General features: G+C 35.7%; 1 protein-coding gene across 43 annotated transcripts in view; it reads left to right on the top strand.

The window, feature by feature from the left end:
- Positions 1-24,835, top strand: part of Nhe2 (Na[+]/H[+] hydrogen exchanger 2) — a 31,325-nt gene that overhangs the window by 2,524 nt on the left and 3,966 nt on the right. For 2 of the 43 annotated variants that reach the window (XM_065868799.2, XM_065868838.2), the window contains exons 1-20: positions 1,633-2,102; positions 8,549-9,053; positions 10,337-10,553; positions 12,326-12,589; positions 14,438-14,637; positions 14,757-14,877; positions 14,950-15,088; positions 15,149-15,366; positions 15,431-15,723; positions 15,781-15,906; positions 16,241-16,428; positions 16,844-16,982; positions 17,502-17,516; positions 18,801-18,857; positions 18,949-19,035; positions 19,103-19,277; positions 20,023-20,145; positions 20,872-21,087; positions 22,640-22,852; positions 23,555-23,897. In XM_065868799.2, the coding sequence (XP_065724871.2) occupies positions 8,649-9,053; positions 10,337-10,553; positions 12,326-12,589; positions 14,438-14,637; positions 14,757-14,877; positions 14,950-15,088; positions 15,149-15,366; positions 15,431-15,723; positions 15,781-15,906; positions 16,241-16,428; positions 16,844-16,982; positions 17,502-17,516; positions 18,801-18,857; positions 18,949-19,035; positions 19,103-19,277; positions 20,023-20,145; positions 20,872-21,087; positions 22,640-22,852; positions 23,555-23,897 (3,539 nt within the window). In that variant the 5' untranslated portion in view covers positions 1,633-2,102; positions 8,549-8,648. Of the gene's footprint in view, positions 1-1,631; positions 2,103-8,548; positions 9,054-10,336; positions 10,554-12,325; positions 12,590-14,437; positions 14,638-14,756; positions 14,878-14,949; positions 15,089-15,148; positions 15,367-15,430; positions 15,724-15,780; positions 15,907-16,240; positions 16,429-16,843; positions 16,983-17,501; positions 17,517-18,800; positions 18,858-18,948; positions 19,036-19,102; positions 19,278-20,022; positions 20,146-20,871; positions 21,088-22,639; positions 22,853-23,554; positions 23,898-24,835 lie in introns of those variants that run through there. The other 41 variants (XM_065868806.2, XM_065868832.2, XM_065868805.2 and 38 more) reach the window with 41 other exon arrangements.

Below are 24,835 nucleotides of genomic sequence, written 5' to 3' on the forward strand. Positions count from 1 at the left end.
TTTCGCAAAATGAACCCCCATCCTAAGGATTCAATTACGTGCACTTAGCTGCAGTCGTTCAAGTACAAGGATAATGTGTACTCCACAGTCTGTGTCTCGTGGTTTCAGGCCAAAGATAAAAGAGCTGCACCCACGCCATCAGCTGCCAACTTTGGATCGATATTATGGAAATGCCACGATATTGAAATGTTTGCTCTGAAAGTGCTGCACACATTCACTTGCTCCGTGCCCTTTGCAGTTATCAAGGAATTACAATCGTGTTATCCTTGCACACAGGACCTCAACCCGCAGCCATGTTATGCCACCAAAAAAACAAAAACAAAAAAATCAATTTCCATTGCGGGAAACTTGCTTTTCCTGACCATTTGTGGCTGCCTTCATTGCCCTGCTCCTTTAATTATTCATTTCAATTAACTAGACAAAAGTGGGCAGGAATGCAGGGAAATTGCCAACGATGTCCGTTTGAATTTAAGCATGTCCCTTAAATGACGATTTTATATTTATCAAGACCAATCAATTCCTGAGGATATGCAATGGTTTTTCGAAGGTTGTAGAAAGGTTGGTTCCGGTTTAGGTAAATTAAATAGCTATTTTAAAAATTCATGAGTTTAAATAATACAAATCTATAAGTAACAATTTTTTCCGCCAGTTAAGATTAAATTATTTATTACTTTTCTTTGAACTTTGACATTCCTGAACCTCCATATCATATTGTACTTATTTTTTGTAACAATAGAATAAGATTAAAGATTAAAGATCAAAGATTAAATTGTTTAATAAATTTCAATCCGATATCTATTTTATTAAAACTAAGTCCTAGGAACATAGTGTTCTTTAAGATCCTACTGCAAAGACAAGCCTCTTTTTATAATTATCCAATAGCTGGAAAGGTTTTTTTGTGAAGTGTAAACCAAAATCTTAATCTATCATTGTTTAATAAACCAGAAATATTAATTTACTACAATAAATTTCAATCTATCTGACCAAAACTAAGTTTTAGTTTTATTATCCAACATTTAGAATGATTTTTGTGTGAAATGTAAATGGCAATCAAAGATTAAATAGTTTAATGATCTAGAAATATTCACTTATTTCAATAAATTTCAATTCAATTTCAATAACCGAAATCTATTTTATCAAATCTTAGTCCTAGCAGCAAGATGCTACTGCAAAAACATGCCTATTTTTATACTTATCCAATAATTAGAATGATTTTTGTGTGAAGTGTAAATGGCAATCAAAGATTAAATTGTTTAATGAACTAGAAATTTTCACTTGTTTCAATACATTTCATTTCAATTCAATTTCAATAACCGAAATATATTTTATCAAATCTTAGTTTTAGCAGCATAGTGTTCTCTAAGATCCTACTGCAAAGGCATGGTTTTTTTCATAATAACCCAATGTTTAGAAATATTTTTGTGTGCAATATTTTCTCGCCATTTATTTCTATATTTTCTTCCCCTCTCTCCCCCTTCCCATTCTTCGCCTTAACAGCTGTTATGTTAGTGTGGGTGCCGGTTAACAGACCCACGCTCTGTTAACGCTGGAACACCTCTGTTATCGGAGCGATTTCGGGTTCTCCGCTCTTTCAAATATATTTTCCTACGATTCTCGCATTCAGTTCTCGGCTGCAGAGCGGCGCAGCAGTTTCTATTTTTCCCACTCGGTCGCTGAAATTCGATTTTCCATTTCCAATGCCCAGCAAAACTGTAGTTTTTATTCGAGAATTATTCGAAAACATTGGGAAACTATTCAAATATGTAAATCGAAACGAAAGCAAGCCGTGTTTCTCACTTATTTCGTGATGTCGTGTGTTTTTATTGTGTGTGACTAATAAAAGTGCGCCTGTTTTCGTCAATAAATATTAATGCTCAATTGTGCCGTTTGGCGGGCATAAATTAGAAATCATTATTTATTGCACACGTCTGCAGTGCGAATCAAAACAAAATCGGAAGCAGAGAAAGAGAGAGAGTGATAGAAAAACAGAAGAGAAAAAGGAGAGAGTGGGCGCGAATGAGTGCGAAAATAGTGGAAAATGAAATAACAGCTGCCGGCTGATTTGTTACGGAAAAGGAAAACGAAGAAAGAACAAGAAAAACGTGCGTAAAGTTGTTATATCTACACAGAAAGAAATTTATTGCCAAAATGTGCACATGTTTTAAAATTTATGCTCATTCAATTCTGAAGTTACATATGTATGTTCACAAAAATAGTTTACAATTTTTATTATGAGGACTATAAAAAGATATTACTTATTTAAGTAAATTTAATAAAAATAAGTTCCTCCCTTAAAGATCATTTCGAATTACAAAAAAAATATTATTTTTAATGTCAGAAAAATCTATTTTTGAAAAAAGTATCTTTAAGATACTTTTCCTAATGTATGTAGATACTTGTTCAACAAATGTAAAATATATGTTTTCTGCTTCTACAAATGTATGTACATATTCTTCATCTATTTATAACTTGTCTTCTTTATATATTCACGTTTCTAACGTCAGAGTTTTTTCTCTATTATTTATATTTTTGACGTCTACCAAAAGTGCACTTGAGTTTATTTCGGTCTTTTGCCGGCTCAGTCATTTCCCTTGTTTTCACATCTCTATTCGCTTTGCTCTACTTATTTGATCCCGTTTCGCATTCCAAAAATGCCCACATGTACAGATGTATTTATGTGGTACATAGAAAAAATTCGTAATTGTTGCTGTTTGTTCTTAATATTTTGTTGTTGCCAACCTGATAACATGGAACAGCATGGCAACATACATATGTACAGACATACATACATATTTGTCAGCTTCTTGTTTGCTCAAAACAGATATTTTTACTGACTCATCTTATTTTGAAATTCTTGCGTTACTTTGTATGTGCATCCCAAAATTGCATACTTAAAGATATTTCGTTCCAGAAACTTACCATGAATTTTTAAATTTGGTTAAGTTTTTTGTTCGCGGTTTTTAAATATAATCATATTTCATTCCTCTTAGAGCATGTCGCAATTTGAAAGACTATTTTTGGAGTAAATCAAAACAGATCAAGCATTTTTAAACAGCTGAACAGCTTATCGCTACCAATAGAAAAAATTCTGGTAAGAACAATTTGAAAAATTGGCTTTTAGAATACTTCTATACTTTATGAACGGCGAACGCCTTCGATTGATCAGTCAAAAAACACGTTTTTTATACTCAACCATGCATAAACAAATATTTATAGTCGCATGTACAAATATGTATAACACCTATATAAAAAAATCTACATAGAATACATATGGGCGCCGGGTTTTGCCACAACAGGCCTGTCAAAAAAATGTGTTAGCGGAATTAAATCGTCAATCAAGTTGATTTCATTATCAATTATCAGCCAATAAATTAAGATATGGCCAGGCATAGATATCGCACCGATTTATCTATAAAAATATGTGTAAACATTATTCTATCGCTATCTAACGTGTTTCTTTAATTTGCTGGTCAGTAGCGTTGTTGTAAAAATGATATCAATTAATAGTAACTCTGAGCAATAGTTTAAGTTATGATATATCGGAAGGTGTCGTGAATTCCCATAAAAATTGCTTCCTAGGAAAACATTTTTGTTAAAGAACAATCAATTTCAATTATAGTTCTGTTCTGTTTTCAGAGCTTCATAAATCAAATTTCCCAGAAACATGTTACCTGCTGACCAGTGCATATCATTACCAATAAATACTATAAATTCCATTGCTCATTTATATTTTGTATCTGATAAAAAGTGACACGTCCTTGTATGACAAAGAACATTTCGATTTATGATGAGTCCACATCATTAGACCTTGACTAAAATCGATGTAATAATGCCTTTTGTTATAAACCATACACAAATCTATTTTGGCTTGTAATCAATTGAACAATATCTCAAGTAGACCGTACAAAGGCTTTTGCCAAAAAATCCATTTGGGGATTTAACGAAAAATACGGAAAATCGATTTATAAGCTTTTAATTACGTCCAGGTTCAAGCTGACCGATTGCCTGAAATATTTTATCAGTAAGGTGATCTCATTCTAGGAAACAACATTTCTATTGTAGATAAAAATAAGGTCACTTAAGCAGTGGGCTTTAATTTATTGGTCAGCTATTTTAAGTCGTAAGATTTTCTTACATTAAGCAGAGGTTTTTAATTTTTATTTGTTTGTTTATTTAAAGGGAACTTAGGCACGTTCAAAGTACCAGTATTAATCAACAAAGTAATATCCGTGTTTTCCTTTTTGGTATCTCTTAGATAAACATCAAAGTCGGTCTGCTTTAATTATTTCAGAAGTTAAATTAAGTTAAAGTTAGTTAAAGCCATGATGTAAAATTTTTATAAGACGTTACATACATATATTTATCGATAGAAATCATATAATATTAATAAAAGCGAAAATAGGGTGAATTCAGAACGTTATCTCCCATCTTAATGGCGCCTTGTGGCTCCCCTATTGATATAAGTAAACATAGCTGTATTTCAAGAATATAAGGATACCCTCAAATTATCATTTTTCATGTCAAGTTTATGAGGGGTTCCAAGACCCACTGCTTCTGTTAGTAGAACAAAGTTCGAGACTCAGTAAGAAATGGTTCGATTTGGTTTTATTTCTTGACTTTCGTTTTATTATATTTTATTTTTTCCCAACATTTACATTTATGTAAATTTACTTTAGCAACTCCCTTATGTAAATGATCTTTTCTTTTTTTTGGTTGTGTGGCCAAAAAGGTCTACACATGACGGAACAAAATTCGTCCCAAATATGATGAGATAAAAAAGGGGTAGTTCCTAATTCTCTGCTTAATGTTCCTTGGCTAAGCCAAATTGACTTTTCAAATTGAACACGTCGAGTCAAATTTGTTTTAGGATGAAGAATGCTTGCTGAAAAATTTAGGTAGTAGAACAAACGTTGGCGAATAGTATAAAACAAAGTAAAGGCAACAAATTTCGATTGAAGTTAATTACTAATTTATTTTACTTTTAAAAAATGCCTTAATTACCTCTCATTGTAGGGCTTTAATAAGCGTGAAGTTACAATTTAAAAATTGCAATGCAATTATATATTATCCGTTGAAATTCTTACTGGGGTGAATCTATAATTGTTACTTTGTATAAATATTTATTTTCTGAGCCACAGGCGCAGAAAACAGAGTCGTGCCAGCAAATAATAAGCAATGTTCACCTGTCACTTGACTGCATAATGCCAATAGATATTAAAACCAATCGTGGATTATAAGCAATGAAAATGTTTTTCCCTATCATTTCAAGCTGTTAAACTGATAGCAATGATAAAATATGTCATCAACAGTTTGTTGGTCACCTGCTGGCATCCGCTTTCGTATTTAAACTATAAAAACCTAACAAAATCAATCCAAGCTGAAACATAAATTGATAACTATTTATGCCGGAACATGTCCGTAAAAACATTTTACGAGTTCAGGAAGGAAGCCAATCGAATTTACACAGACCAGACAATAGATACTTTTTGTGCTCGTAAACGGGCACTATTTAAGTTAGCACTGTCGGAATTTCCATAAACTCGGGCATGTGGTATAATAAGCATTTAACGATATTCTCAGTCGCAAACAGTTTCGGCTGCCAGATGCATTGATTCAATTTTCGGCCAAGTTAGCTGCCACGGTCCCCAAGTTTGTATTCTGGATAATCGCCTTAAACCGGTTCGAGGGGGTTTCGGCCAGTTTAAAGACTGCCGTTGCCGTTGCATTCGCTGTTGCATTTTTCATACATCAATTGGCTTTGATTTGTTTATAAATAATTTCGCCCTGCAACTGCGATGGTATTTTCCATATTCCCTTGTGGCGCATGTTATCGATTAGCTGTCGCCGAAAGCGTAACCTCAAAACGGTTGGGGCAAAGTTCGGGAACCTGAATAAACAAACAAAGTTGACATTAATGGGTGCCAGTGACAGCTGGAAAAGTTTATTTATTTAACGATCCTTAACTGAAAAGTAAATTACCGAAGCGAAATCATTTTAAGTTACTACTTTTTTCGTAATCACCAAAAATGCAACTCTGCATCTCAATTTTGGTACAGTCACCTCAAATGACAATCTGCTTTTCCAGTAAATTCCCAAATATATTTTCGATGCCCCTCATTCTATTCCAGGTTCATTGTATCCAAGAATGCAACTCTGCTTTTCAGATTTGGTACAGTCAACTCAACTTTTTTCCAGTACAGTCCCTTATATATTTTCGATGCAATTCCTTCCATTCCTGGTTTATTGCGTTGCATTACGGAAAAATAAACTTACTTGGTTGGCTTTTTTATACATTTATTTTCCTGCCTTATTTTGCTAAAAAGTCTTTCAGTCGGTGGGCACAGAAAAACATTTTCTTGGTGGCTGGCCAAAATATACATCTTACATACAATATGTATTCCCAATTGGTTATTTTTCGCTGATATAGTATAGTTTTTTCGAAATCGTTTGACCTTTAAAAATACATTATTTCCGCTGGCTAAACTTGAACTCTGGCCATGAAAGTATGAAAATTCCCGTCTCAAATATTTACATTTGTATCGGGAATTAGTCGCCCTCACTGGCCAAAATAAACATAAGTTTACGGAGTGGGTAGTTGGCAGGAAGGGGTTTTGCGGGGGTATCATTCCCATTCACGTCTATAACCCAAGGTGTAGGGGCTCTGCAGACCAAAAAGTAAACTCAAATTAAATATTAACACATTTCGGGGGTGTTCAGCGGCTGGCGATGTGCGAAGAAATCAATTAAATCGTGGCGCAATTCGTTCATGCTCAAGGACTTATGGCTATAGATGTTGGGTCAACGTTGTCAGAATATACTGGCAAAATGATTTCTTACAGTGGGCCAGGAGCAATGAAACTTTTCTAGTGGCATCGCAAAAGATGTATTCCACTTAATATTATATTTCCGCAACAGGAAACTGAAGTTTCCCCTCACTGTCATAAAGTTTTGAGATACCTAGATAATATAAGACAAGATAAAATGAAATTGAAATATATAAGAAAACATTTTTATACCTGTCACTCGCAGAGTAAAAGGTTATACTGGATTCGTCCGAAGGTATGTAACAGGTAGAAGGAAGTGTTTCCAACCATATATGGTATATATATTCTTGATCAGGATCACTAGCCGATTCGATCTAGCCATGTCCGTCTGTCCGTCGGTATGAACGCTGAGATCTCGGAAACTTAAAAAGCTAGAAAATAGTACAATATCGGAAACAACCGATTTGCTGCATGCTTGTCTCCATATTCCTCGCACTCTCGCGTTCTTTCATGTTTGAATAGCAATATATTATATTCACTATACTGTACTATACTTAAAATCATTTCCACAAATTTGTTTCATGTTTTGCTTATACATTCCACTGTTCTTCTGTTAAGCAATTAATTAAAACAAACGGTTTTGCACTAATGCCACTTGAGTTTGATTCAGACAGATTTTGCGGGAAACTCTCGATTAAAGCCGGTTAGTTGCTCAACTGTTAACGGTTTGTAATCAAAGTCACTGAACTTGAAATTCTGTGGGCGGTAATCTAATCACCACTTTGCACCAAGTAGTTGATGGTGGGGGAAAGCCTAGAAAATTCACGGCCATTGCCAGGATCAATTGAATATGATGATGGAGGACGCCTTGAGGGATAAACCTAAATTGGCCATCAATTTTAAATAATGAGATGGTCGACACTTGCACAAACAGATCAACGAATTGTGGCAGTACAAACAGATTCAATTGCTCAAGTCGAGACAATTACAGAAATCGTACATTGCCCTCCAATTTATCAGCATCTCGAATGTGACAATCATTTAATTGGTTGGCTTTATCTCCCGCACTCGATAGATAAGCTTTCGCTACTGTTGCTAATAAAATTTCACCAATAATACAAATCACATCTTATCGCACTCCCCAACTGGCAGGCTGTTCCACTTATATTTGTTTACCCTGCCTTATGGCCATATTTACTATTGGTATTAACTCGCTAATTTCGCATGGCGCTAAGTGCACTGGATCGATCCAGTTCGAAAAACAAACATTATCTGTCTGATAATTTTGTGTTAAATCTTAAAAAGGAATGGCGATGTTTCAAGTGGACACACAAGAGCACTTGAATTTAACTGGATTTATTGCAAATAGATTGCAAATTAACATTGGAAATAAACATGAGCTTTTTGGATAAGTGATTTGAGCTGCGGCATATAATAAACGATGATTAAATAAATCCACACCCACATTGCTCTGAGTTTATAGAAAATCACGTGCCGCAGGCAGATGAAAATCCAATTTGATTTTAGCACATTTTTATTTGCAATAGTCCAAAGAGAATGCGCCACCAAATCAAAGAGAATTAATCAGAAAAAGAATAAATATAAATGTGCGAATTTATGGCGTAAATCTGGATTTTGACCAGAAGTCTTCATGGTTGGTAAAATCCGTGGGTTTTAACCAGTTTCGATTGGTTATTGGTGCAGGTCGGTCGACTTGTAGAGTGATAATAGAAAATAAATTCCCAACGAGTTATCTAATATTTATTTACTCTCTCTCCTTGCAGTTAAAAATTAGAAAACAGAACACAGTAACTAAGAAGGAAACTGGCTAAGTAGAAGTACATTATAGCATGCCAGGATCAGGAGAGTGAAATCCAGATCACAATGAGCAACCGCACGGAGCAGGATTACGACAGTGCCACTCCGGCGCTGCAGCAGCAGATGAATCTGGCCCGCAGAGCCTGCTGGAGGACCAAATCCTCCCGCTCGGATTTCCCCCCCAAAAGTATAGAGTTAGTTAATCTGATGATTGCGAATCAAATCGATGCAATAGCATCGCCACCGAGAGATGAAACCAAAACAAGAACAGAACCACAAACAGCATTCGCAGCACGCAAAACAACCTGCACATTCTCCGACTGGCGGGGGATTCTCGGAAAAAGGATGCTGCTCATATGCGGATTCATCCTAATCCTTGGCATCGCCCACGGGCGGCCGAACACGAGTGCGGTGGGCGTGGCTTCGGCAAAGGATGGCAAGGATATTGCGGATGCGGTCACCCAGCTAAATGTGAGTATGCCCACAATCCGAAATCCACAATCCAATTCAATGGCCATAAAGCCAGGCATTACCAGCATATCCGGTGTGCAACTAAAGCTCTTTAGGTGATTGCAATTACTGAAGCTCCGGGTTTCGTTGGAAATACAGTAGATATGCGCTTGCAAGGATCTTTTCAAAAAATGTATTCAATCAATATATTTAATTTTGTATTTTTTTGTTGTATATTTATAACCTAAGTTAGCTTAGGATTCTTTTAAAAAGGACATTGAAGGATATACTATTAGGTATTACCTATATTTGAATTTTTATGCTTCTGTTTTAAATACAATTTACAGTTAGGAGTATTTCTTATGAAAAAATTAAGAACATATTTCTTTTTCAGAGTTTTTTAATTTTTTTAATGATCAGTTATACGTTTTCAACAATTTTATTAGGAGAAGTTTGACTGTATCTCAATTAAAAAAGACTAGGGCCATAAACTATAATCTCAATTGCAGTAATGAGCGATGAAATATCGACAAGTTTATATGGGAAACTAAAAGGTGTGACTGTAGCTGGGTTATGATAAACGTATATTCCCATAACAACAAAAATTATCCAATACATTGTTCTTTTATGTTTAATTCAAAACCATAACCAAAATGATCTAATTAGCAAATACATGTGATTTCCTATCAAGATTCTTATAAAAGATTGATTTACTAATTACGTATCTTGGCAAAACTATTTTTTTTTGTAAAGCTACAAAAGGATTGCTAAATATAGATGTCATTGAACTTATATCGGAAACCAATTAAAAATGTTGGGAAGCCCCAATTAATTAGCAACGATTTGACGTCATTTTTGAATATCTGTGCGCACAAAAGTATAGTCTGTTTCCAACTTGTTAAACCCAAAACACAATTCATTATTTATTTATTGAAGAGGGGAAATATATCCGACATTCTAGCAGTTTTCATCACTGACCTAGAACAACATTTTAACCAGAATTTATGTGTAGAAATTGGAACCGCTGACGACCAAAAGCAAAAAGCAGACACTATCGTGTTCGAGTGCGTCATTAATAAAACATGATTGTAATTTTCAATGGCGTGTTTCCAAACGCTTAACTCAGCCCCTGATATTCCCAACTCACCAGGTCTGGATTTTATTTTCCGCAGTTTATACGCCCATGTAAATATTTAATGTTTGCCTTGGTGGGTATTGGCATTTATCAATTTTCCCCATCCCATTTACCAATTATAAACCGCTAATGCGTGATTTAATTTACTCTTCCTTCCTGACCAAAACAGCTGCCCCAAAGCCCGCCCATGGATGGGGTGGATGTGGATCCAACGCCACCCGTGAGGTTGCCACGTGCCGAGCCACTCAGATCCAGCGACCAGGATGCGGAGGGCGGCGAAGGGCACAAGATGGAGAGGTATCCCCTCTCCAGTGTGGATTTTGCTCGGGTGAAAACGCCGTTCATCATCGGAATCTGGATTCTGTCCGCCAGTATAGCGAAAATCGGTGAGTGAAGTATACATCTTAATTAATCAAGACATTTTTGATTAATACTATTTTAGCAAAAAGTTTTCGTTTGATATGATATAACTAGAAACCGAAAATAGCAGTTATTTATTTATAACTCAATAAGAAAAGTATGATGGAAACGTAACAAGAAATTTCCGTGAATACAGATACATTTGGTTTCTCCTAAAGTAATTAGTTTACCAATAAACTTTAAATTTGCGGCTTTTAAAAATAAAAATTTTATTTAACTATTAAAAATAATTTTTATTTTAAGAGTCCCAAATAACTGCTGAACCTCAATCTGAATATATTCAGAAGTTTAAATAAGGATATTTAACTTACCTTCTGAGTGGGTCTAAAATTGTCATATTTTAACCCATTAAAACTGGCCAATTAACAAAAATAATGTAGATTAAACCAGTGCACAATCAGCGGAAAATGTGGTTTTTCCATAGCAACAACGAATCCTTTAGCTGTGTAAGAAAAGCCACAGTTTTGTGTTCCTGGGCGTGGGTGTCTGTTGTATTTTCCTTCTGCTGTTGCCAGGCAAAATCAATATGGTTTATGTAATTCCTGTAACTACGACGACGCCAACATGCAGATTTGCGTCAAGCCGGCGACGTAACCGTGTGGGCGAATGGGTCCGAGTCCTGGCCGAAGGACATTGCATAAGCCCAGGATGGATGTGTGCAACAAGCCGTAGGTTTTGGGGCCTTGACCCTGCGCCCCGAGCAACAATTGGGCCCAAAAGGCAATGCATTTATCATTTACTTTGATACTCGACCACTTTCAAGCCTCTCGAGGCTTCATTACCAAGGTTTTAAGACTTGCTTTATTTATTTCTGGCCCCAAATGTCGGCCATATACCACTGTCAGACAGGTTTATCCGTAACCCTGCCCGTAACCTTGATTGCAGGGCAAGAGAAAATCCGATTTCCAACATCAAGGACGATGGCAGGTTGTTTTTTCTGTGGGTTCCTGTTTCCATTTCAATTTCTATTTTTAAGTGGGGCCCGAAAATATGTAGGCGAAACTTGATTGCCAATGCCATTTGGCCAAAAACAAATTAGTGGAAAGGTCGATTGTAAAATGAGAGGCTTGGCACTTAACGAGGAAATAAACTCGAGTTTTTACAGCCAGATAGGAAAATTTATGTTGGAAACTTTCCGTAAATCTGAAGAACTTTTAAAGCTTTAAAATTATTGTTTATAGCATTACTATTTAGTTGAATTATGATTTCATTGGAACAGGATATTTAAAGAAGTTGGTAATTCCCCACTGTTCTTAATTTATATTTAAAGATAAACTTGGTACTTAAATTGAATGAGCACCCTATAAGTTTTTTAATTAAATTCCGAACACCAAAAATGCAAATTGAGTCCTTACATTTTTAACGAAACTTTCCCACCATTTTGACTTTGTTTACGAAGCATAATTATCCTTCGTTTTTGTGCCCTTGAACCCAAAATATTTTGTTGGGGGACTGGGGCAATGATGTAGAATTAAGAGGTTGGGGATGTGGTGTATAAAGGGCAAAAGGGTATAAACTAGAAAGGGCTCACTATAGCCAAAGCAAGAGCCCCTTCGAAATTGCATGCAAATTTGCCATCGTTTCCATCAAATGGGAATGTTTTCGTTTTTATGGCAGGCTGTCTGTAATTAATGGAAATATTTCCGTTCAAACACCCACAGTTTTATAAGCTTTTGCGTTGCCGAATTGTTCGTGTTTATCTAGCAAGAAAGTTTATATAGCTTACCATTTATTTCAGGTTTCCATATGACGCCCAAACTGCATCTAATATTTCCGGAGTCGTGCCTGCTGATTGTCGTGGGCGTGGTCATTGGGGTGGTGCTCTATTTTTGCACCGATGTGGCCGTCTCCCCACTGACCCCGAACACCTTCTTCTTCTACATGCTGCCCCCGATCATCCTGGACGCAGGCTACTTTATGCCCAATCGATTGTTCTTCGACAACCTGGGCACCATCCTGCTGATGGCAGTGGTCGGAACCATCTTCAACATAGCCACCATCGGTGAGTAGTGCGGTAACCCAAGTTGGGTTCCTGGATTCCTGGTTCTCGGGGGAATTTTCCTGTCCTTTGGCTGATGGCCAAGTCAACAAAGGTAGTCGACTGTTAATCCCATCCATCTATGTCTATCAACTGAAAAACCGGTCAATGGAAGTTGTCGTTTAGATGTGTCGATTGTGTGAGGTCCATTATATTTGTTTGTTTTGGTGGGGGCTGGCACATGAGCAAACTCAGCTAAATTTATTAATGACAAACAATGGTTTAATATAGTCTCTTGTGGGTTATTTATCGTTGGATAGGGACTTTGGTTTAATGTGTCAATGACTTTTTTCATGAAATGAACATTATATTCATTTTGAAATAAAATTGTGTATAGTTTCATTTTTACAATCAAAATCCATATTTTTCAGATGTAATAATAATGCTATATATATTTTCAAAAATCCATATTTTTCATATGGGCTGTAAAATGAAACTATAATAAACATGCTTTAATTTGTAAAATTATATTACCTTGAGTGGCTACAATTTTTTTTACACGTTTTCGCTTTTAATTATTGGTTGTTAAATATTGACAAATACAATTCGCAGTACATAATCTCATTTGAAGTACTCCCAGCCTGAACAAAGCAAATATGTGAACAGTACATGTCAAATGGTTGACAATTACAAAAGGTGTCAGCAACGCCTGCAATTAGACACCTGATACAGATGAGTAAACAGAAGCTGAATCGTCTGAATCATCCATAAAAAAATGCCTTACTTTTGTAATCCCCCAATAGAAGAGGGCGGTTTTGGGGGGCATATGTATGTTTTTTCACTACCAATAAATTAGGCGACACGCGAGAGGCGTGGCACTGCCCTAACTAGATGACCGCTTAGATGTGATTTAGACAGAGTGGAACAAAACATGCGATTGATGTGGATGCTGAAGCTGCCACCGCAGATGTGCTACAATAACAATGGAAAATGGGGGGCACCATGGGTGGGTAAAAAGGGGTGGCAGACGCCAGTTAGATGAATGACCGAAACCGCCAACGGACGGCGGGATATACGCTCGAGTTGCCACATTTACCCCTCCAAAACATCCAGACTTGCCAATTACTTATGCTTAACAAATTGGATTACATATCACAATGGGCGGACAATGCTGCTAACTTATCTCTCGTGATTCATTTGGAAAATGAAAATTCCGCTTCAATAATTCATTTGAGGGATTTAATATACTGTTTTCATTTTGGTTTTATGGCAAATTTTAAGTATATAAACCAGTTTTCCAGAATATTATACCAAAATCAGATTTCCAGAACATTACAAGACTTATATTTATGGTTTTGTTTAGCTTAAATAATATTCACATCATGCTTTTTATGGTTTCAAATGGTTAATAAACCTATTTGAACATGCAAAAGATGATATAATAATCACATTCTGTTATGACTAAGACTCATTAAAACTTGTGAATAATGTAAAAATAAATAATCAAATGGATTCCTTGGAAAGCTTTTGCAGCTTACAATATTTACTGGTGGCACAATTTGTGCTTATTGAAGAGCCTCACAAGCAATTTTATGGCAAACATTCAATTTGCGTCGTTGCTAACTCAATTATTCTTGGGAAAACACGCTTATCAATTGACTTAAGTGACTTGGAGATGCATTTCGAAAACAACAAACAGCTGCAGCAATGTCAATGCCACACAGACGGCCTTCGATTGGCCAGTATCTAATTAAGTTCAAGATGGACTCTGGGAAATTGATGGGTTGGAAATAGATTGCATACCCATACCATCGTTGCATCGCCTGATTTAATTTTACCCTTTTTTATTTTATTTGATTTTCTCCCTTGAAGGTGGTTCGCTATACGCCTGCGGAAAGATGGGAATTTACGGGGAAACCGAGACTCCGGGCCTGATGGATGTATTTCTGTTTGCCTCCCTAATATCCGCCGTGGATCCGGTGGCCGTTTTGGCCGTATTTGAGGAGATACACGTCAACGAGATCCTGTACATTGTTGTCTTTGGCGAGTCCTTGCTGAACGATGCCGTTACGGTAAGATGGGTTTATCGATGGCGAGTGTGGGACACAGGATGTGGGAGCAATTAAGTCAACAAGTGCCCGACATGGTTAACTAAATCACCTTTCCACATCCCCCTCCTCCTTCCTCACAGGTTGTGATGTACCACATGATGGAGTCCTACAATGAGATTGGCTTGGACAAAATCATCGCCCAGGACATTGCCAGCGGTGTGGGTTCCTTCTTCGTGGTTGCACTGGGTGGCACTGCCATAGGTGAGTGCATGTTTTAACTTGATTTTGCCAGTTTAACTAGATTTTAACTTGCAATTTGTTTCATTTCCTCAGGCATCATCTGGGGCTTTCTCACAGGTTTGGTAACCCGGTTCACTGATCATGTGCGAGTCATAGAACCCATATTCATATTTGTGATGGCTTACCTGGCCTATCTGAATGCGGAAATCTTTCACATGAGCGGCATTTTAGCGTGAGTTGTGTTATATGTAACCAATTTTCGAATCTCTTGCTCACATTTCTTATTCAACAGCATCACTTTCTGTGGTATAACGATGAAAAACTATGTGGAATCGAATATTTCACAAAAGTCGCATACGACTGTTAAATATGCCTTGAAGATGCTGTCCAGTTCGGCGGAGACCATTATCTTTATGTTCCTAGGCGTGGCCACTGTGAACAATATGCATGTATGGAATACGTGTTTTGTTCTGCTGACCATTACCTTCTGTTCGGTGTTTCGTGTTATTGGTAAGTATTTTAATATGATGTAAAACATAAACCAGTTACTGACTCATTTTTTATGATGTTTAAGGTGTTATTTTGCTTTCCGCCCTTGCCAACCGCTTCCGTCTGCACAAATTGTCCAGGGTGGATCAGTTTGTGATGTCCTACGGCGGATTGCGCGGTGCTGTGGCCTTTGCCCTGGTACTTCTGGTCGATGAGAATGTGGTCAAGCAGAAGAACATGTTTGTCACCACCACGATAGCTGTGATTTACTTTACCGTCTTCCTGCAAGGCATCACCATCAAGCCGCTGGTCAAGATCCTAAATGTGAAACGGGCCAATAAGCGCAAACCAACCATGAATGAGCGAATTCATGAAAGGGTGAGTTATCTATATGGTTACAAGATATATTCATTACTAAAGTTTATATCTTAATAGTTCATGGATCACTTGATGGCTGGCATTGAGGATATTGTGGGCAAGACAGGCAACTACAATGTGCGTGATAAATTCAAGCGTTTCGACAATCGCTTCATTCGTCCGCTGCTGATCAGAGATCTCAAGGTATTTTAAACGTTTAAGTGGGGAGTTTGGGTTGGGCATATCTCGAAGTTGGCCTTTTTATATCTAAACCTAAACTGCCACTCAGGAAGTTAATGAATTGCATTTATTGGACCATATTCCCATGCAAAGCTATGAGCGAGAACTGAACAAGAATAGAAGGGGGAGTGCATCCAATGCAGATGACAAAGGTTGGAGGCAGCAGCGTCGAGATTCAAGAAAATCCACCAAAAAGAATTCACCAAAGAACCTTAATAAATACGAAGAAAATACTTAGTAATAAGCATATTAATAAAAAACAAATACCGATTTATTATTTTTTCCTGTCCCAACTTAGGGCGCCGAGCCAAAGATCATCGAGACGTACTCCAAACTCACAATGCGCGATGCCATGGAGGTGATGAGGCGGAATCCATCCACCATCGGCCAGATGACGGGCACCGAGTCGATGAGCGCCCTTTTCCGGAACTATACCAATAACTATATTGGGGGCAGGTGGGCACCGCCAACCATATACACCACCTGGTAAACGAATTTTGGATTGAACGATAATCTTGCCTGTACTCACACTGATCGTATATTTGCATGAGTACGAATAAATTCAAAATTGATGTAGTGAATTTAACCGAATATTAGCATGGACTTGCACAAAATATTAGTTTAAACAATTTGGCCACTAACAAACACAAAAAGAGCAAAGGTGTCACAGAAATCTTTAATCAAAAAATGTATTTAATTACTAAATATATTATTAGATACTTTTTTATAGGTTACGTCCTAAGAAAAGATTTATGTGACACCAGCTCAAACTTTCTATTTCTTCTTATATCTAAAATTCGTTTCACCACTTCTTTGGTTTTGACCTTAAGTAAATATGTACTTAATCTATAATCTTATTTATGGTAAACTTATACTGATGCCTCTTTGAAACATTCTTTAGTCCCAGTCTAACAAATCTAGACAATACCTGTTCGCGTAATCTAGACATGGCTGAGCTGGATTATAATCCATCCAAGAAGGATCTGACTGATGCCAGGATCCATCATCTGTTGGCCGAAGAACTGAAGCCTTATAGAAGGGTATGTATTGGACGTATATTTGTATCTTCATTTCCAATTCACGTTTTGTAATAATAAACTCTTGGTTGGATATTCTATAGCAAACAGTTTTGACTTTAATTACCCTTAAAGATTATCACAGCCCAAAAGTTCCTACTCTTAATTGATATTTTATATATCTATAAATCTATGTCACCACCTTTTCGCTCTATAGTAGTCACTAAAGAGTCTTTATGCCAAGTTCTACTGTAACTTCACATTCTACTTTTCCGTTTTGTTCTGTACTTTGGGCATATAGTTTTCTCACATTTTACGCTTCTGGCTCTGAATATAAATATTTATGGCTTACTATATACATATATGAATCTGATATTTCTATATAAATATATTTGTGATTAATCATTTAATTTAATTTCTTTCCCGTTGTTTCGATACTCGTCATCAACTTCTCAACAACGTGTTTTAATAAATCAAAACCGCTTCAAACTTTCGTGTGCCTAACAAATCAAAAATAAAAATTTTCAAAATATCGCGATAAAGGCCTCAATACAAATGGTACGAATAAATTGGTTCATTGGTTTTTGTTCTAATTAATTTGATCTGTTTCTTGGTTAATTTTGATAAACTCCTTTCGAATTAACTAATGATAACTACTTTGTTAAATGTTACACGTTGTGTCTGTACTCTTTGACTGCAAATATTCTAAATGTGTCTTCTAATTGGTGTTATAATACATAAAACAATCCTTAAATTATGCTTAACTAATTTACCTAAATGACTTCCAATGTCCCACAGATTTCAGTAATAAGAATGATTAAATACAACATTTTAAATATTTATAGAAAAACAAAAAAATTATTAGGCTTTAAATATTTTAAATCAATATACCCTTTTCACTTATCGGATAACAAGAAAATCAATATTTATTTATGACATTATGTGGTAAATAAATGCTTTTTATTCAATAAAAATTTCTAATTGAAATCTTTACATTCAATTATTTATTTTCAACGACAAACATACGAAAATAATAAATATTAGAAATAAAATTTACTGAGATATGAAAGAAATATATGGAATATACCAGTTTTTTTTTATTATTACTATAAAGATATAACTTTACCCAATAAAATAAAGTCTGCATAATTGTATATAGCGTAATTTCAATAATCTTTTATATATATTTCTAAACATTTCAACTAATTTTTTTGTCAATGCCTTATGTAAAAGTTTATTTTAAAAGTTCGAATAAACACTGAAAAGTAACACTATTATTTTTTTATCAGCTTAGTTCACTTTAAATAAATAGGTGTTATTCGTCATTCAATCATTAAATAAATATCTTTATGGAGCACACAAGTTTATAAAATATCCTTTAAATATCATATCACACTATAACTGTTTTATTTATTACTTACAATCTGCATTTGTTTATGTTTTCCAAACTACTTATTTTCCTTTTAAATTTTGTATTGAACTCTTTGAGCTCATTGTCGAAACCACACTAAAAACCTATACATTTTGTCTGCCAACTTTTGTTGTGTTCACAATTATATATCGTAAACCTAAAATACTTGGGAAAATGTATTTTAGGCTCAGCACTCAATCAATTTTAACCTCTACTCTTAGGATGTACAAATGTTTATGGAAAGCCGTTTACACTTAATACGTTCGTGTTTATGTTAGTTGAAAGCAATTAATCGTATTTTATATACTATCTATTTAAATGTAACTGTCCTATCTTGCAATATAATTGCAAGGCCACATCTCTCTACTTATATCATTGTGCTGGCATTTTATGATTTCGAAATTTAATTTGCTCCATCAATGTTTTTACAGCACCGTCGTCTTAGTTATAGCCGACACGCAGTAGATGACAGAGATTTGTCCACCCAGGTGAGTACCTAAACACTCAAAGCACCAGCCACTGGTTTTTGCCAATTTTAAAGGATTGAATTCTTAATTAAATAAAACTTCTTTCTTTCAGGTCAATTACAAAATGCAAATGAACTTTAGGCGAATGTTCAATGATCGCAAACATCACAAACGCAGCAAACGTGGGGCCAGCAATAAGGTGAGAGATCTCTGAGGCATTGTAATCCAAGAATCCTATTTTAATGGATATCCCCCACTATCCGCAGGAGGCCAAGGAGAACGTTAAGCAGAATCATGTCTCGTTCCATGATTTCCAACAGAATGGCACCACCAAGCAGCTCACCAATGGTACGGAATCGAGTTCAAACCATTCACGAAAAAAATCTTACAGAAAAAGACATTCTCACAATTCACTTAACAAATATCGTAGATTAGAAATAGGTAAATGACGCTAAAATCAGCAATAATCTAAAAAAAATCGAAGTATTTCGTTCCAGTCAAAAAAAAAGTCCGTAGAGTTTCTCTCAAATCAATTTGTAGAACTATGTTATTTTTATTTCATTTGAGTTCTCCTTTGTACAGTGATCAGACGGCATATTAATGTTTTAAAAAATTATTATGCGCTGTCTATTCTTTAAGTTTGTAGAGAAAAGCGTAGTGAATTTTTAGTTTCAAACACTATTTCATGCGTCATACTAACCTAACTCACTATGCCTTTACTTTTTGTTGTCATGTAATGCACCCTACTAAAATGAATTTTTACTTTTATTTTCCAAATTAAAAAGTTTACTCAAGGCGTTTGTAAGGTAGAAATGGCAAGTCAACGTTATAATCAAGAACTGTCAATGGTTTGCCAAATTTATTAAAGTGTAAAATATTTTTAAACAAATTACCTTATAAACTCCTTGCTAAACTGTTGCCTAAATTGATTTGATAAGGAGAAAACCTTAAAAATTTGGTAATTAATTGGTAACTAATTTGATTTCAACCGAATCCTTCTCTTTCTCCCCTGCATTGCTCTTCCTTCCAACTGATGCCAAAAAAAAAAACAAACACAATTGGCCAACAAAACCTGAAAACAAAATTTGTGCACTAATCGAAAACAATAACCCAAACTGCAATACACATACATAATTGTTCTGCCTGTGCCCATTTATTTGTTAACTCGAACTCGAACCATTCAAAGACTATATTAACAATGTGCTTAATGAAACAGCCGAGGAGTGCCAACAGAATCCCAACGAGATCAATGTTGTTGGCCCCAGCGACGATTGGGATGATGGCCTGACCTTCACCGCCAAATCATCACGTAAGTGTTCTCATTACTTCCTGAAAGTCATCCCTATTTGTTAACTAATTTTAATTTTACGTAAAAAAAAATATTAAGTTATGAGGTTGTCTACATAGAGCATAGGCAGCCCCTAGATGGTTATGGTTATATGGGCTCTCTCTATACATATATATCATTGTTTCTCCTGCTCTGCGAGCCAGTTTTCTATACCCAATCAGAAGTCATATGGCAATATCTGATATTTTCCATATTCTGGTTGTGGCCCACCTTCCTTGTTTTGTTCACACAAAAATGCCATCATTTTATTAATCGTATATTTTTTTTGCCTGAAATGAAAGGAATCTTCAAAAGGTTTTATGAGTATTTGTACATAAATCGATTAGTTGAGTAGCTGAACAAGAGTTCTGTAGTAGGTAACTATTATTAAATATATAAAAAATAAATAACACACTTGTCTTAAACCAAAGATTTTATTTTTCCTGAGAAAGCTTTGCTAGTCCTGTTTATTTTCTGTTTATCTTTTTAATTTCTTATTGTATTCTTGCATTTGTTCTTATTCTACCTCCTAAGGAGAACCTAATAAAAGCTATAACAACGAACTTTCTACATATTTTTTTCTTGTTTTATGCCTTCCCAATTATTTCAAAAACCAATCACTTCAACAAAAAAAATACAAAAAAAAAAACGATAAAATGTTGCTGGGCGCAAAAAATAAATGAACTGAATGCAAAAAATTACGATTAGCTGACTCGGATCGCGCCAATAACAATTCCCTGATAGCCCACATCCAAAACCTGCCGGGTTTCGATGCATCCAAGGCGCGTATCGTCGTCCAGCATTATGCACCGAAGGTCGACGATGGTGCGGATACAGATCTAGAGTCGCCGGATCAGGCCATTGGGCCCACGGCCGCCGAATTGATATTGCCGTGGCGGCGGGATCGTTCATACCAGAGCATTGGTAAAAGATATCATCTCCAGAACATTCCATCCATAAACAAATCAAAACAGCAACGACATTTATAACTATCGTTTTGAATGCTATAAATAGCTCACTTCTCGATCATCTACATGCCTAAATTCTTGGTTATATTCAGATCATAAGTTGAAAATATTTATCCTGCGTCGAAAAAAAAATTTGATTTCTAAAAGATTAAATTCCCATTTCTGGATTACTACTATCGCGTATTGAAATATGTAAAGATTTTTAAGAAACCATTACGCATTTAATTGTTATAATATTTATAATAAATCTTTATTGTAATTCTATTAAAATCAATATTACAATTTTAAATTTCAACGATCCAGAGTCCAATAAAGTTATATAGATTATAGAAATACTTGCCAATACACCATCCTATAAGTTTTCTCACAACTACACCTCTACATTGCTCAGCATTACCTGTACTTAGACCTCATATTAAGCCAGCCATTAACTATTCTCATAGAGCGCCTTAAGCTTAGTTCAACAAATCGTATTTTGTGCTCAGCACTTTGCGCGATTTAGTCAATTCTCTGTTAATAACTATCAGTTTTTTTTAATTTAGTTCCTAATATTATTAATTCCTTAACTTGATGAAGTCGGATACCTTGATTTCAATCCCCAAAACTATTAGCCATGCTAAGTGTTGCCTAGACGTAGATACCCATCTAATTAGTTATCATTACATTCTGTTACGGCAATTGCCATTGATTGGTAGATAATTCTAGCCCTCGAATGCAGTTGAAAGTTACTATTGCCAAAGCTCGAAATTACCTGCATTTAGCTTCATTAACTAACCTAAAACCAATTTGAAAAGTCACAACAAATTAAAGATTTGTATGTTTGAAAAAAAAGAAACGTCGAAACAAAGCATGGCATTTTTGTGCATGACCAAATTTTTCTTTTTTTACTAAATGGTTTTTTATTGATTTATTTTATGACCCCTTAAAATGTGTTTAATAATGGGAATTCTAAATATCAGTTTATGTGAATAATTAGCTGTTTTAAAGCCCAAAAAGATATTGGTGTCCAAGAAAGGGATCTTGGAAATACCCCGTAATGCCCAATTAAAAATATATAAACTCAATTATAACATTAATGGTATTAAAGTACCAGCTTTTCTTGAATATTTGTGTAAAATTTTAAAAAATTGGCATTTTAAATTACGAATTTACCATCGAATAAGGGATGACCCATTATATTTTCGAATTTACTGTTGTTTAGGAAATCTATAGAGTTTAATCCTTAGTTTCCTTATGTGACATATAATTTTACTTGAGTTAAGCGCACCTTGTTTGTCTTTTGCCCTTTGACTGTGTTCCTCTTCCATTAACTGCGCTTATGTTGAAAATATGTTGACAATATATCCCAAAATGGGCACCCATCTCGACAATCGACAGCTAAATGCCAAAACTGCAGTTCAAAACTTTATGCTGCATGCCAAAGCGAAGCCAATAGAATAATTTTTCCCATAAAATATGAACGTTTTATGGTATATATGTATTTTAATTAATTTGTTTTTGATATTTAGTGGCCGAGCATCCCATTCCCGAGGAGGATCGCAATTTGTCCCGCGAATCCGATGGGGAGAGGCGTGTGGCCACGCCAACCGCCACGGAATCCCAGCTGCCGTGGAAACGACAAGGTGACGAATGCACGGATGCAGTGCAGCAGAACGAGTTCCCCGCCTGGGCTTCAAACAAGGAGTACTTGGCCTACAATTCCCCCAGTGCAACATTCCTAGGTAATGTATGCAACACACAATTATTTAAGCTTTTTAGGATATTTAACAAAGGGATAGGAAACGTGTTTTCCGACAATCACACAACAATTTCCGAAAGGTTATTTTGGGGCTCTCCTATGATTGTTCTTTCGATATATTCATGTCCTCAGTTGATTACTGTTTGTAATTTGGTTAAACCAAGTGGGACTGCACAGAGAAAAATCTGAGATATAATTTATTGGCCTCAAGTATGAGTTCTTAGACAATATATAGGTATAAAATAAAAAAAATTGGTATTTTAAAATAATAAAAAGTTGAGAAACCATTTCAAATGTTTAAAAGCAGTTAAGGATTTATTTCTTTTCTCTGTGTAAGCCCCAACAGATCTGTACATATGTTTCAATCTGGCTGTATAATCGTCTATATGTCTATAGTTTACTTGATTGTATTATGAGCACAAGTGACAAAAATATGATAACCGATATACGATGGCAAAATTGCACCCCAGTTTTTGTGTGTTTACTGATTTGTTGTTCATTTCGTTGTGATTTTCCTAAAATGTTCCTTTTTTTCTTTCTCTCTTTTCCCCGCATTGTTTTCCCTCGGTAACTGTTGCCCACTCGAAACACCCACCCACGCCACCACACCACGAAAACACCACACGAACACCCTGTAAAATAAAACCCCTCCAAAAATGCGACCTACGAATCCGCAAAAAAAAAGGTGGTATAAACAAGCCTAAACAGCCCAAGTCCGTCATAGGTCTCTTCCGGCGTGAGAGTTCCAGTTCGAAGGGCGGAAGCGTTGGCATCGGCAGCTCGGGAGCCGTGGACACAGCCGCCAGTGGGTCGGATGCGATGGTCGTGCCCATGTCCAATCAACCGGCCAATGTTCCATCAACGTCCATGCACAATCCGCGGCTGGACAAGCGCTCCCAGTCGATATCCTCCGGTTCGCTGGGCGCCGGGCCACATCAGCTGGGACCGGATGGTCATTCCGGACCATTTCCGGTCACGGCCAGTCACCGGCGGAATGTGCGCAGGGGCTCCATGCTGGAGCTGAGCGGGTAAGTTGCTTGTCCACTTGGTCAGACACCTAATTGTCTATGCTCATTGGTTTGTGCTGATAAACTCATCTAGTGTTTTTGTGTTCTCTATCAGACTGAAATGGGTATTTTAAGTAAAATTTCATAAAGTTGAATATCTTTGAATTTAACTGGGTGATAGTGTCAAAAAGATTTGCAAAGTGGTAAAACTGAAGTTAAATATATCTATTATATATTGATATAACGACCCATTATTTTTTGTTGACCAGTCTTTCAAGAAGTTTATCTTTAAATCCAAGTATTACCTTATCATGATAAGAATATATGATTTAATTCCCTAAAATTATAATACTTTCTCATAACAATAATATTTATGCTAAATATATCTGTAGCCGAACTCTAAGGAATGTTCATTTACATGATAAAATATTTTTTGGTACGATAATATTTATTTAAAGCCATTTTACCCTAAGGCCTGCTAGACAACCCGTAAAGGACTAAGTGTCTAATCCAAGCTCTTAAATTACACTAAAAACCTAGCTGAAAGCCCATTTCAGTAAATAGTTTCCTCGTTTTACGCTTGTATATATAATAGCTTACTAATACGCATAAATTATTGGTTAAAGCTAACATTTTAATATTACTCAGTAGCTAATATTTTTATTGTTTTAATATTTTTAGCTTATTTCTTATTATTTCAAAGTAGAAAAATTATCTTTCAAATGTTCCTTGTTTTTATAATTAGCTTTAAAAATTAGCATGACACAAAATTAATGCTAATTTTATTGATTTGACTAAACAAGATCTTCAACTATGTGATCCAGATTTTCAATTGATTCTGCTCTGATAATATCCCCATTTCGGGATTTGATTAAAAAAAGATTCGGCTTTCATCAGTCGAATCCGCAGAGGTATCCATTTCTTTTTATCCAAAAATTTCCTATGAGTATATCCCGTTT

The sequence above is a fragment of the Drosophila suzukii genome, chromosome 2L, assembly GCF_043229965.1.
Source record: "Drosophila suzukii chromosome 2L, CBGP_Dsuzu_IsoJpt1.0, whole genome shotgun sequence".
In the NCBI taxonomy this organism is placed as follows: domain Eukaryota; kingdom Metazoa; phylum Arthropoda; class Insecta; order Diptera; family Drosophilidae; genus Drosophila; species Drosophila suzukii.